We start from the raw sequence: 14,912 nt of genomic DNA, 5'->3' as shown, positions 1-14,912 counted from the left end.
AAAAGAATTAAGGGATATGGTGAAAACGCAGGTAAGTGGAGTATAGTCCACGAAAAGATGAGTCATGATTTTATTGAGTGGTGAAGCAGACTCGAAGGGCCGGAAGGCCGACTCTTGCTCCTAGTTCTTATGTTGAAATCACAAGCTTTTGGAGTGTAGTCACTTCAGCAGATGAAGTCATGAAAAAACAAGTGCAGGAAAGAGAATTTAGATAAATGAAAGACAGAGCATCTCAACGGTCAATTACTTACTCCCATTCCTATTTATGATGATTCCTACACAGCAAGTTGTGTGTTTTCCATTGTTTTTAAACAATGGAAATAAACAAATATTTAAGATGAACAGTTTGTTTTTCCTCACTTGGACCCATTGTGACCTACGACAATTTATATAGCACTGTGAATATCATAAACCCTCTCATGAGATATCATAGGAACAATTCATAAACTAGATTTGTCACTGAGTCACTCAAATAGATAGTAGAAAGGAGAAAAAATCCCAACATGTGCAGGATGCTAACGAAAAGTCAGCAACCTGAAATGGTAACAGGAGCAAGTGAACAGCCCCAATCAGGAAACTCATACTCTGACGTCCATACAGTACCTTGTACTATTCTTCACTGAAGACTGCAATTGCTTTCCTTTTCAGTTTAATAATCCATCTCTATTCTGAATACTGTAATCGAATCTGACTCCAATGCACTCTCTGGGAGACAGTTCCAGAGGTCAAAGTATTTTCAATCATTAACAAAGTAAGTTTTGGATCCGGCCCAAAGACAATTTCAATGGACTTTTGCTTCCAAACATTTACAGTAAGTTCTTGGCATGGACACATTTCCAACTTAGTAGGTTTATTCAAATTTTATAACATATTGTGGGGTAGCACACTGCTTAGCATTGCTACCTCACAGCATAAGGGACCCAAGTTCAATTCCAGCCTCAGGTAACTTTGTGTGGAGTTTGCATGTTTTCCCTGTCTGCACAGGTTTCCTTCCACAGTCCAAAGAGGGGCTTCGGTACATCTGTGTGGACCTCCTCCAGTTAACTGAGGGCAATGGGGCACTGTGAGGATCAGTAGATCAGACAATCAGTCAGTCAGCAAATTCTCTCCGGGAGACTTGTCTCAAGACAGGCAGCGGTTTCTTATCTCATCCATTCTCCTACCCTCCACAAACTCCACACAGACAGTTGCCCCAAGGGTGGAATTGATCCTTGGTTCCTGGTGCCATGAGGCAGCAGTGCTAATCACTGAGTCACCATGCCACCTCTGAGCCACCGTGGGGTTGCAGTCCAACAGAAAACAAATACAGTGCACCAACTCTCCCACTGCACCCACTATCAGGAGAATCAGTCCTGGGGGGGAATCACGGCAGTGTCAGTGGTGGAATCTGATTGCCGTGACCGCTGGTGCCCCCGCTGGTGCTTCCGCAAGTTGCGGGAAAATGTAAACCTCTTCCCGCACTCAGGGCAGCTGAAGGGCCTCTCCCCGGTGTGGACTCGCTGATGCTTCAGCAGGGCAGAGGAATCGCTGAAGGCCTTCCTGCACTCGGGGCAGCTGAATGGTTTCTCCCCTGTGTGGACCCGCTGGTGGGTCAGCAGTGTGGAGGAGCGGGTAAAGCCCTTCCCGCACTCTAGGCAGGAAAACGGCTTCTCTCCGGTGTGAACGCGCTGGTGCCTAAGCAGGGCAGAGGAATTGCTGAAGGCCTTCCCGCACTCGGGGCAGCTGAATGGCCTCTCCCCTGTGTGGACCCGCCGGTGGGCCACGAGGTTAGAGGAAACAGCAAAACCCTTCCCGCACTCGGGGCAGGAGAATGGTCTCTCGCGGGTGTGGATCCGCTGGTGGGTCAGCAGGTTGGAGGGCTGGGTAAAGCACTTTCCGCACTGGAGGCAGGAGTACGGTCTCTCCCCAGTGTGAACTCGCTGGTGCCTCAGCAGGTGGGAAGACCTGCTGAAGGCCATCCTGCACTCAGGGCAGCTAAAGGGCTTCTCACCCGTGTGGACCCGCAGATGGGTCAGCAGAGCGGAAGAGCGGGTGAAGCCCTTCCTGCACTCAGGGCACGAGAACGGCCTTTTCCCGATGTGGACCCACTGGTGCCTCAGCAGGGTAGAGGAATCACTGAAGGCCTTCCCGCACTCAGTGCAGCTGAATGGCCTCTCCCCTCTGTGGACCCGTTGGTGCTTCAGCAGGTCCGAGGATATGCTGAAGGCCTTCCCACACTCAGAGCAGGGGAAGGGTCTTTCCCCAGTATGGACGCGCTGGTGGGCCAGCAGGTGGGAGGAGTAGGTGAAGCCCTTCCCACACTCAGGGCAGGAGAACGGCTTCTCCCCAGTGTGGACTCGGCGGTGGTCCAGCAGGTGGGAGGAGCAGGTAAAGCCTTTCCCGCACTCGGGGCAGGAGAATGGCCTCTCCCCGGTGTGACTTCGCCGATGAATCTCCAGGACAGATGGGGCATGGAAGCCTCTCCCGCAGTCGCAACACTTCCACGGTTTCTCCACGGTGTGGGAGTCCTCTGGTTTAACCATGGCCGCAGCTACAGCCTCGTGTACGGCCCCTGCCCACAGTAAATTCCTCTTTCCTGGCCGTATAACTGTTTCAGGCTTTACACACAGTGTGCTGTAAAGTACAGACTCTCATCCAGTCCCGCTGATGCTGAAAATGGTCTGAAACAGGAAGCAAAATGTTTTGCTCCTTCTCACAGAATCATAGTTGAAAATCGTTGAGGTCCCGATGGATTGAGTGACTGTCAGACATTGATGTGAAAGTGGGGACTGCAGAGGCTGGAGAGGAGTTGAAAAGTGCGGTGCTGGAACAGCACAGCAGGTCAGGCAGCATCCAAACAGCAGGGAATCGACAATTCAGGCATAGGCCCTTCATCTGTTGATTTTTAAACTTCAGTCTTCAGATCTTCAAATACTCTGGAAAAAGAGATTACAAAAGTCATCACGGTCAGTCCAGGGTAGAAATTCAGAACAAGCTACTCCACTTTCTGCAGAACATTTTTTCTTTTGCTGTTCCACAAAATTGAAAGCATTCCACTCTCTCTCCTCCTCCTCTATTCTCACTCAACTCAAATTAATTCTCCTGAAGGTGCTGATTCAGGAACTTACAGGGACAGAAAAAGCAAAAACGTCAGGACTGACATCTGCGAATTTTGGATAACACCACGTGAAAGTTAATATCTTTCAGGATATTGTTGAGAGTGAGCAAGTCTGATTTTGGGAAGCAAAAGAAGTGTAAATTCAGGTTGAATCTGCAATACAGCTTCTTGATAAAAAGAAAAACAGACATGAATTGGTTATCGTCCCTGGGGTGGGTGGTGGTATGTGGTGGGTGGAATGAGACATCAAGACATTGACACAGACAACCCGAGAGAAACTAAACATACGGACATGGCAAATGTTCGTGGCAAGCCAGAGTCAGGTCTACAGCACAGAAACAGCCACTTCGGGCCAACCAGATATCCTGGCCTAATCTAGTCCCATTTGCCAGCACTTACCCATATCCCTCTAAACCTTTCCTATTCATATACCTATCCAGATGCCTTTTAAATGTCATAGCTGAATCAACAGCCACCACTTCCTCTGGCAGCTCATTCCTTCCACACACCACACTCTGCATGAAAAGGTTACTCCTTAGGACCCTTTTAAATCTTGCCCTCCTCCACTCTAAACCTTTATCCTCTAGTTCTGGACTCTCTCACCCAGGGAAATGTCCTTGTCTATTTACCCTATCCATGCCTCTCATGATTTTATTAATGACTCTCAGTCACCCCTCAGCCTCTGGTGCACGAGGAAAAACAGCCCAGCCCATTCAGTTCAAACCCTGACAACATCGTTTTAAATGTGTTCTGAACCCTTTCAAGTTTCACAACATCATTCTGATAGGAGCGAGACCAGAATTGCACACAACATTCCAAAAGTGGTCTACCCAATGTCCTATCAGCCACAACACAACTTCCCAACTCTTATCCTCAGTCAGAGGATTGGGAAAGTTTTCAAAACCCACAAAAAAGACAACCAGGAAAGAATGCAGGGACAAACCAAATTTGAGGGTCAGCTTGGAAGCATCAATGAGAAAATGGCGCACTGGGTTTATTGCTACCCATTCTTCTTGAGTACGTATACGTATTTCTCTTCTGCTCTTCGCAGTTCCTCTGTGCTGCAATGTGTGGTGGCTCGTTGAAATAATCTGATGCAGCTTCGTTTGTGGGTGTTGGGATGATTGTTTCTGTAGTTACGTATTTGGTCCGTGTGTATTGTTTCTTGTCGACGCGAGTTTGAAGTTCCCCTTAACTGTTTGCTCTACTGTGACATCTAGGAATGGCACTTTGTTGTTGTTGTTGTTCTCCTCCTGTTCAAACCAGGAGCCCCCCTCAGGCCCACAGTCTCACCACTTGGAACACCAGTACACAGACTAGTCAAAGGCCTCCAGTGAAGACGAAAACAGAGAGTAGAAGATTCATGCCACTCCATTCACTCCACCCAAGAATTCCTGAACACCAAAGACACCAGGATAGAAGAGGATGAAATAATGCTGTCCTTTGACATAACAGCCCCACTCACATCCATGAACATCAACATGGCCAAAGAAACACTGACTACACTACAAAAACCACCAAAGACATAAACACCAAACAGCACCAACTTCATCAGCAAAGATAACATTGTCAAGCTTGTGGACCAGTATCTTATCACCTACTTCACATTCAATAATAAGCCTTACAAATAAATCAACAGAACACCCATGAGACCACTAATATCAAGGTTCCTAGCAGAAGCAATAATGCAGAGACTTGAACAAACAGCCCTCCCAACGCTCCAACCCAAATTTTGGGTCCACCACAGTGATGACACCTTTATCATCACAAAATGAAACCGATTAGAGGAAACCTACAACACCATGAACAATATCCTTACTGGCATAAAATTCACAAAAGAGAACAACAACAACAAAGTGCCATTCTTAGATGTCAGTAGAGTGAACAGTCAATAGGGAACTTCAGACTAACGTCGACAGGAAAACAACATACACAGACCCAAGTACCTAATGCAGAAGCAAATTATCCCAAACAAATCTGCATCAGGACACTATTTCAACGAGCCACTACATACTGCACCACCCAGGAACTATGAAGAGCATAGTTATACAGCATATTCAAGAAGAACAGGTACCCAATAAACCCTGTCCACTGATTTCTCAACAACAAACTCAAACAAGCAGACACATGCACAGAAACCCCAGCCACATTACCTTACATCAAAGACATCTGTCAAGTGTGAGGTTGTCCAGTTTGGAACGACAAATAAGAATGCGGAATACAGGGTTAACGGTAGGGTTCTTAGTAAGGTGGAGGAACAGAGGGATCTGGGGTCTTTGTTCATAGCTCTTTGAAAGTTGCCACTCAGGTGGATAGAGCTTGTAAGAAGGCCTATGGTGTATTAGCGTTCATTAGTAGAGGAAGTGAATTCGAGAGTCGTGAGGTGATGTTGCAGCTTTACAGGACCTTGGTGAGGCCACATTTGGAGTACTGTGTGCAGTTCTGGTCGCCTCACTTTAGGAAAGATGTGGAAGCTTTGGAGAGGGTGCAGAGGAGATTTACCAGGCTGTTGCCTGGAATGGAGAATAGGTCGTACGAGGATAGGTTGAGAGTGCTAGGCCTTTTCTCATTGGAACGGCGAAGGATGAGGGGTGACTTGATAAAGGTTTAAAAGATGATCAGGGAAAAGATAGAGTAGTCAGTCAGAGACCTTTCCCCCGGGTACAGAGTGTTACAAGGGGACAGAAATTTAAGGTGAAGGGTGGGAGGTATGGGGGGGGGGAATGTCAGGGGTACGTTCTTTACCCAGAGAGTGGTGGGGGCATGGAATGCGCTGCCTGTGGGAGTGGCAGGGTCAGAATCATTGGTGACCTTGAAGCGGCAATTGGATAGGTACATGGATAGGACAAATGTTTGGCACAACATCGTGGGCCGAAGGGCCTGTTCTGTGCTGTATTGTTCTATGTTCTAAATAATGTCTAGACAACTCAAACCTCTCCGCATCATGGTAGCCCACAAACCTACCAACACACTTAAGCCACAGCTAATGAACCTGAAAAAAAAACAAATATTATTTACAAATTACCATACAAAGAAATATAGACATAGACTCTGTCCCCATAGTTCTTGGTGGCAAGAAATGCTGGGATGAGATAAGGAAGATTGTTTTCAGTCAGAAAGAGGTGACTCTGCGGAACTCATTGCCACTGAAATGAGGCAAGTAACTGAGTGCTTTTCAAGCAGATAAAGATAGGCTCTTGATTAGTAAGGAAATCAAGGGTTACAGGGAGGAGGCAGGAGAATGGGGTTGAGAAACATTGGCCATGATCGAATGGTGGAGCAGATTCAACAAGTTGAATGGACTGATTCTGCTTCTGTATCTTATGGATCTGTAACCATAAAGATCGGACTTAATTTTCACGACTTTTACTGTGTCCCTGTCGTATTTATAGCAAGCGTGTGGCAATACGTTGTAGATTTCTCAAGCCAGATCTTCTAATTTGATATCAAATATTGATAATTGGAGCTAATATTAGAGAGAGTAAAGGTGCGTATTTCTTGGATAAATAAACCGGTCATGCATTTTAAGCTTAAACCTTGCATACTTGCAAAATTAGAGTTACCATTTTGCTCGCTGTCATCAAATCTCCAATTATACTGCCCTTTCACTTGATAACCCATTTTGGGAAATAATAAACATAACTGAGGTTGTGTGTTTTATGCAAGCGCTTTAAGCTTTTGATATAATGATTTTAAGCCATCTACACAGAGTGTGATTGAATTTCTAAACTTAAGTAACAGCCTTATTGTTATTTGTGTCACTCACATAACTGTAATTAATGTAAATATTGAATTAAACTTATTGAAAAGAACATACTTGCTGAATTAGAGTCAGCGTTGTTTTCAGTGCTTTGTCCATTATTCCCTTTCACCTTATTACCTATTTTAGAGAAAGAAAAAGATTGCACATGTTTGAACATTTACTTTTTTTGGCAATATTATAAAATGAAGAAAGCAGTTCAGTCAGTCAACTTCAATCTTCATCCCGTCACTTTTTAGAAAAGGTTTTGAGCAGTTATAAAATAATAATGCAAGATTACCTCATTTGCAGCATTGCTTGAGACAGATTTAAAAGTACAAGTAGTTATGATCTCGATTCAGTAATGTCTTGATTTGAACATAGTTTAAGTTAAGCAAATGGTGTTGCGGAAATTGAAGTAATTGTGAAAATGTTACCAGGGAAAACATTGGATCAAAAAAAAATCTGATTTGAGTTTCTTCTTTGGGTATAAACAGATACTGGATCCAAGTATCCTCCTAATCTTCTAAAACTATGCCCACAAAATGAACAATGCAACCTCAATAAATCAGGCCCAAAAGAAATTCAGAACCCACACTAATATATGGCAAGGAGGAAAGTTTTAGACTACAGGGCAATAAAGATGGCTTGGTCAGATGGGCAGAACAATGGCAGATGGAGTTCATTCCTGAAAAGATTGACATGATACATTTCAGGAGGATCAACAGGCAAGGGAGTACATGACGAATCGCAAGAACTTAGAATGTACTGAAGATCAGAGAAAGGTATGTGTTCATAGATTCTTGAAGGCAACAGGACATGTGGATTAAATGGTTAAGGCGCCATATGAAATATTTGCCCTTAATAGTTAAGGCATTGAACATGAGAGCCAGGAGATCATGATGGAACTGTACAAGACATTAGTTGGGCCATAGCTGGAGTAGTGGATCTGGTTGTCACATTATTCGAAAAATGTGATGGCACTAGAAAGGGTGCAGAAGGGAATACGAACCCAGGGTGGTGCATGTTGGTGGGTTTCAGCTATGTGAGTGATTAGATCGGCTGAGGGTATTTTCCTTAGAGCAGAGAAGGCTGGGTGAGGACCTGTTTGGATTGTACAGGTAAGACACTTAGGGTCTAGATAGGAAGAAACTTTTCCCCTTGGTGGATGGCTTCAGCAGTTCAGACAGGGAAAAACTTTGTTCTTGTGGTGGTCAGCGGAGACTTAATCATCAAATATTAACTACCAGTGCATCTCACATAGATGCTGTATAAATCACGATCTTATTGATCACTATTGACAAAATTAAACCTATTGACCTGACTCTTGACAAAATAAGAACATATTTTAGTACATAACATTTTCCCATAATACAGACATTTGCAGTAGTGCAGTTATGTGAAAAGAAACCTACGTTGTTAATTTAGTTTGTTGCTCCACTTCATAAATGTTGTTTTCATTTATTTTGAAACATCAACCCTTCCACTCTTTCTAAAGGTACATGACACTTAAATTTCTTTTTCTTTGCCAATTTTCTTTCACCAACAAAAGCAATCACTTTTTTGGCATTGGGTGGGGGAGCTCTGCCAGCTGACAATTTCTTGCTGAAATTGTTTCACTTGACATGAGTCTTGCCAATAAATGACAGCAACAGCAACAGCTAATACTAATGATAATATTTCAACAAAAGTATACCAAGGTGCTTCACATTATGTATCACCCAAGTTGGAGAAATGGGAGGATCTCCTTCTCGGCCTTGCCCCTCGGCTGAGGTGTGGTGACCCTCAAGATAAACCACCACCAGCCATCTCTAATGAGAGAGAACAGTCTAATCCTCTGGGAAGACTGTGATGAATGTGTTTAAAGTTGAAAGACTGTTGAAATAGAAGGGAGCGGCACGGTGGCTCAGTGGTTAGCACTGCTGCCTCACAGCACCAGGGACCCGGGTTCAATCCCATCCTGGGGCTACTATCTGTGTGGAGTGTGCACAATCTCCCCGTGTCTGTGTTGGTTTCCTCCGGGTGATCCGGTTTCCTCCCACAATCCAAAGATATGCAGGCTAAGTGAATTGACCATGCTAAAATTGCCCATAGTGGTACATAAGTCAGGGGTAATTGTAGAGGAATGGGCTTGGCTGGCATACGCTCTACAGGGTCGGTATGGAGTTGTTGTGCTGAAGGGCATATTTCCACACATAGGGATTCTATGACTGGAACAAACACTACATCTGACAAACAGGTATAAAACTAGCCACCAGGATATATGAACATCAACTAGCCACAAAAACACACGATCCACTATCACTCGTATCTTTACATACAAAGGAGGACACCATGTTGACTGGGACCATACATTCATCCTATGACAAGCCACCATCCTATAAGCCAACCAGAAACACACAAGAATTCCTCGGAGCACGTCATCCCAACTGGAAATCTATTGATTTGGACCCCCCCAGAGTTTATAAAGTCCCCAGTCTCCCTCCTCCCGCGGTTTCCAATCCTCCCCGTCTCACTGTCTCCTCCCGGTAAAAACAATGACTGCAGACGCTGGAAACCTGAGTCTAGATTAGAATAGTGCTGGAAAAGCACAGCAGTTCAGGCAGCATCTGAGGAGCAGGAAAATCGACATTTCGGGCAAAAGCCCTTAATCAGGAATACAAGCAGAGATCCTGAAGGGTGGAGAGATAAATGAGAGTAGGGTGGGGGTGGGGAGAAAGTAGCATAGAGTACAATAGGTGAGTGGGAGTGGGAAGAAAGTGATAGGTATCGGGGGAGGGGTGGTGGAGTGGATAGGTGGAAAAGAAGATAGGCAGGTTGGACAAGTCATGGGAACAGTGCTGAGTTGGAAGTTTGGAACTGGGATAAGGTGGGGGAAGGGGAAATGAGGAAACTGTTGAAATCCACATTGATGCCCTGGGGTTGAAGTGTTCCGAGGCGGAAGATGAGGTGTTCTTCCTCCAGGCATCTGTTGGTGAGGGAGCAGCGGTGAAGAAGGCCCAGGACCTTCATGTCCTCGGCACAGTGTGAGGGGGATTTGAAATGTTGGGCCACAGGGCGGTGTGGTTGATTGGTGCGGGTGTCCCAGAGATGTTCCCTAAAGCGCTCTGCTAGGAGGTATCCAGTCTCCCCAGCATACAGGAGACCGCATCTGGAGCAATGGATACAATAAATGATATTGGTGGATGTGCAGGTAAAACTTTGATGGGTGTGGAAGGCTCCTTTAGGGCCTTGGACTGAGGTGAGGGAGGAGGTGTGGGCGCAGGTTTTGCAATTCCTGCAGTGGCAGCAGAAGGTGCCAGGATCGGAGGGTGGGTTGTCGGGGGCATGGACCTGACCAGGTAGTCACAGAGGGAACGGTCTTTGCAGAAGGTGGAAAGGGATGGGGAGGGAAATATATCCCTGGTGGTGGGGTCTGTTTGGAGGAGGTGGAAATGTTAGCGGATTATTTGGTTTATACGAAGGTTGGTAGGGTGGAAGGTGAGCACCAGAGGCGTTCTGCCCTTGTTACAGTTGGAGGGGTGGGGTCTGAGGGCGGCGGTGTGGGATGTGGACAAGATGCATCTTTAACCACGTGGGAAGGGAAATTGCGGTATCTGAAGGCGGCGGTCATCTGGTGTGTTCTGTGGTGGAACTGGTCCTCCTGGGAACAGATACGGCGGAGGCAAAGGAATTGGGAACACGGGATGGCATTTTTGCAGGAGGTAGGGTGGGGAAGAGGTGTAATCCAGGCAGCTGTGGGAGTCGAATGGTTTATAAAATGCCATTGTCAAGTCGGTCGTTATTAATGGAGATGGAGAGGTCCAGGAAGGGGAGGGAGGTGTCAGATGGTCCAGATAAATTTAAGGTCAGGGTGGAATGTGTCGGTGAAGTTTGCTCAACCTCCTCACGGGAGCACGAGATGGCGCCAATGCAGTCATGAATGTAGTGGAGGAAGAGGTGGGGAGTGGTGCCGGTTTAATGACGGAAGATGGACTGTTCTATGTAGCCAACAGAGACGGCATTGCTGGGACCCATACGGGTGCCCACGGCTACCCCTTTGGTCTGGAGGAAGTGGGAGGTTTCAAAGGAGAAATTGTTAAGGGTGAGGACCAGTTTGGCCAGATGAATGAGTGTGTTGGTGGAAGGGTACTGTTGGGGACATCGGGAGAGGAAGAAACAGAGGGCTTGGAGACCCTGGCATGGCGGATGGAGGTGTAGAGGGATTGGATATCCATGGTGAAGATGAGGCACTGGGGGCTGGGGAAACGGAAGTCTTGGAGTGGAGGGTGTGGGTGGTGTCCTGAACGTATGTGGGGAGTTCCTGGACTGGGGGGGGACAGGACAGTGTCGAAGTAGGTACTCACTGTCCCCTCTCCCCGGGCGCTCAGGCCTGGCGACCTCTCCGGATGTTTCTGAAACCTGTTTCTGTTCTGAAAGAGAATCACTGGACATGGAACGTTTTCTCGGATTCTCTTGACACATGCAGCCAGGGCTGCTCAGCTTTTCCAGCGGTTTCTGTTCTTGTTCCTTAAGCCGCCGGCGCCATTCCTCTCCCACACTCAGTAACACGGTCTTTGTCCCACTACATGACCTACACTGCACATGCGCCAACTCACAAGGGGCTGGGTCACCAAATCGTGACGTCACCCCGCGTGGAGTGGGCGCGGTTCGACGAGGCATCCAACCAATCGGAGGTAATGGGGGCGAGGCGAATGTGTTCCTTGCTCCCCTCGGCAGCCACCTGAAAAAAATTCAGTCTTTTCCGAAATGTTATTCCAGACCTCGAAAGATAAACATTGGAAAACTTGCAAAAATAAACGAAGGGATATTAAAAAAAATGAATAAAGTAAATTACGAAAGAAACGTAGCGCAAAATATGAAAAAAGAATAGCAAAAGCTTCTGTTGGCATGCTGAAGGGAACAGAGTTACTCAAGCCTCTGGAAGATGAAACCGTGAGTTAATAGGAGGAACACTGAAATGGCAGAGATGCTAAGTCAATCCTTTTCCTCAGTTTTCAAGCTGGAGGACAATCGTACCATTCCTATTGGAATGGGCAAGTCAGAGATGATAGAAAGGATCAACCTTAAACAATAACACTGAGGGGAAAAGGTACACAGCAAACTATTAGGATTGAGGGCAGACAAGTCCCCTGGGCCTGACGGCCTACATGCCAGGGTACAATATAGACTTCAGTAAGGTGTTTGACAAGATTCCCCTCGGGGACAAGTTCGCAAGGCTAGATATTATGGAATACAACGAGAACTAGCCATTTGGATACAATACCAGCTCACAGGTAGGAAGACAGAGGGTGGTGGTGGAGAGTTGCTTTTCAGACTGGAGGCTACAAGGATGGGTGCTGGGTCCCCTACTTTTCATCATTTACATAAATATTCCTGTCAGGTGAAGGGAAGGCTGGGGGTATAGGGAATGCTGGATGAGTAAAGAAATTGAGGGTCTAGTTAAGAAAAATTAGGAAGCACATGTCAGGTATGGACAGGATAGATCGAGTGAATCGTAAGAAGAGTATAAAGAAAGTAGGAGTATACTTAAGAGGGATATCAGGAGGGCAAAAAGGGGACATGAAATAGCTTTGGCAAATAGAATTAAGGAGAATCCAAATGGTTTTTACAAATATGTTAAAGACAAAAGGGTAACTAGGGAGAGAATCGGGCCCCTCAAAGATCAGCAGGTCAGGCAGCATCCAAGGAGCAGGGAATCGACGTTTCGGGCATAAGCCCGATTCCTGAAGAAGGGCTTATGCCCGAAACGTCAATTCTTCTGCTCCTTGGATGCTGCTTGACCTGCTGCGCTTTTCCAGCAACACATTTTCAGCTCTGATCTTCAGCATCTACAGTCCTCACTTTCCCCTCAAAGATCAGCAAGGTGGCCTTTGTGTGGAGCCACAGAAAGTGGGGGAGATACTAAATGAATATTTGGTGAAAGTATTCTCTGTGGAAAAGGACATGGAAGATATAGACTGTAGGGAAATAGATGGTGACATTTTGCAAAATGTCCAGATTACAGAAGATGTCTTGAAACGTTTAAAAGTGGATAAATCCCCAGGACCTGATCAAGTGTACCCTAGAACTCTGTGGGAAGCTAGAGAAATGATTGCTGGGCCTCTTGTGGAGATATTTGTATCATCGATAGTCACAGGTGAGGTGCCGGAAGACTGGAGGTTGGCAACGTGGTGCCACTGTTTAAGAAGGGTGGTAAAGACAAGCCAGGGAACTGTAGACTGGTGAGCCTGACCTCGGATGGGCAAGTTGTTGGAGGGAATCCTGAGGGACAGGATGTGCATGTATTTGGAAAAGCAAGGACTGAATCGGGATAGTCAACGTGGTTTTGTGCGTGGGAAGTCATGTTTCACAAACTTGATTGAATTTTTTGAAGAAGTAACAAAGAAGATTGATGATGGCAGAGCAGAAGCTCTGATCTATATGGACTTCAGTAAGGCTTTCGACAAAGGTCCCATGGGAGACTGATTAGCAAGCTTAGTTCTCATGAAATACAGGGAGAACTAGCCATTTGAATACAGAACTGGCTCAAAGATCGAAGGTGGTGTTGGAAGGCTGTTTTTCAGACTGGAGGTCTGTGACCAGTGGAGTGCCACAAGGATCGATGCTGGGTCCCCTACCTTTTGTCATTTACATGAATGATTTGGATACAAGCATAAGAGGTACAGTTAATAAGTTTGCAGATGACACCAAAATTGGAGGTGTAGTGGACAGCGAAAGGGTTACCTCAGATTACAACAGGATCTGGACCAAATGGACCAATGGGCTAAGTGGCAGATGGAGTTTAATTCAGATCAATGCGAGGTGCTGCATTTTGGGAAAGCAAATCTTAGTAGGGCTTATACACTTCATGGTAAGGTCCTAGAGGGTGTGTTGCTGAACAAAGAGACCTTGGAGTGCAGGTTCATAGCTCCTTGAAAGTGGAGTCACAGGTAGATAGGATAGTGAAGGCGGCATTTGGTATGCTTTCCTTTATTGGTCAGAGTATTGAGTAGAGGAGTTGGGAGGTCATGTTGCGGCTGTACAGGACATTGGCTGGGCCACTGTTGGAATATTGCGTGCAATTCTGGTCTCCTTCCTATCGGAAAGATGTTGTAAAACTTGAAAGGGTTCAGAAAAGATTGACAAGGATGTTGCCAGGGTTGGAGGATCTGAGCTACATGGAGAGGCTGAACAGGCTGGTGCTGTGTCCCTGGAGCTTTGAAGGCTGAGGGGTGACCTTATAGAGGTTTACAAAATTATGAGGGGCATGGATAGGATAAACAGACAAAATCTTTTCCCTGGGGTTGGGGAGTCCAGACGAGAGGGCATAGGTTTAGGTTGAGAGGGGAAAGATATAAAAGAGATCTAAGGGGCAACATTTTCACGCAGAGGATGGTACGTTTATTGAATGAACTGCCAGAGGAAGTGGTGAAGGCGAGAACAATTGCAACATTGAAGAGGCAGTTGGATGGGTATTGAATAGGAAGGGTTTGGAGGGATATGGGCCGGGTGCTGACAGGTGATTGGGTTGGGATATCTGGTCGGCATGGATGGGTTAGACCGAAGGGTCTGTTTCCATGCTGTGCATCTCTATGACTCTAAATGCTGTGGATGTCATTATACAAGGTATGGTTACTAATTTTGCAGATGACACCAAAATTAAAGATGTAGTGGACAGCGAAGATGCTTAGCTCAGAGGACAACAAGACCTTATCATCAGATGGTCAATGGGCTGAGAAGTGGCAGATGGAGTTTAATTTAGATCCATATGAGGCACTGCATTTTGGAAAAGCATATCAGAGGAGGAATTATACACTTAATGGTAAGATCCAAGGAAGTGTTGCTGAACAAAGAGATCTGGAGTGCAGGTTCATAGCTCCTTGAAAGTAGTCACAGGAGATAGATAGATAGTGAAGCAGCGTTTGGAATGCTTTCCTTTATTGGTCAGAGTATCAAGTATTGAAGTTGGGAGGTGATGTTGCAGCTGTAAGGGCATGGTTAGATCACTTTTGGAATATTGTGTGCAGTTCTAGACTCCTTTCTGTCAGAAGTTTGTTGTGAAACTTGAAAGGTTCAGAAAAGATTTAGAAGGAC

General features: G+C 45.9%; 1 protein-coding gene and 1 long non-coding RNA gene across 2 annotated transcripts; both read right to left on the bottom strand.

Annotated features, from left to right (window-relative positions):
* Positions 1–1,346: 1,346 nt before the first annotated feature.
* Positions 1,347–2,565, bottom strand: LOC132807618 (zinc finger protein 239-like). Its single transcript, XM_060821672.1, has one exon. It carries the CDS (start codon positions 2,520–2,522, stop codon positions 1,347–1,349), a length of 1,176 nt encoding a protein of 391 aa, XP_060677655.1. The 5' UTR covers positions 2,523–2,565.
* Positions 2,566–2,844: 279 nt separating this feature from the next.
* Positions 2,845–11,225, bottom strand: LOC132807621 (uncharacterized). The gene is made up of 3 exons (XR_009641978.1): positions 11,183–11,225; positions 6,915–6,977; positions 2,845–2,915 (listed from the first exon to the last, which is right to left on the bottom strand). It is a non-coding gene; the product is annotated as an uncharacterized LOC132807621 (long non-coding RNA).
* Positions 11,226–14,912: the final 3,687 nt, after the last annotated feature.

The sequence above is a fragment of the Hemiscyllium ocellatum genome (genome assembly GCF_020745735.1).
Source record: "Hemiscyllium ocellatum isolate sHemOce1 chromosome 27 unlocalized genomic scaffold, sHemOce1.pat.X.cur. SUPER_27_unloc_19, whole genome shotgun sequence".
In the NCBI taxonomy this organism is placed as follows: Eukaryota; Metazoa; Chordata; class Chondrichthyes; order Orectolobiformes; family Hemiscylliidae; genus Hemiscyllium; species Hemiscyllium ocellatum.
This window is presented reverse-complemented; position numbering and strand designations above follow the sequence as displayed.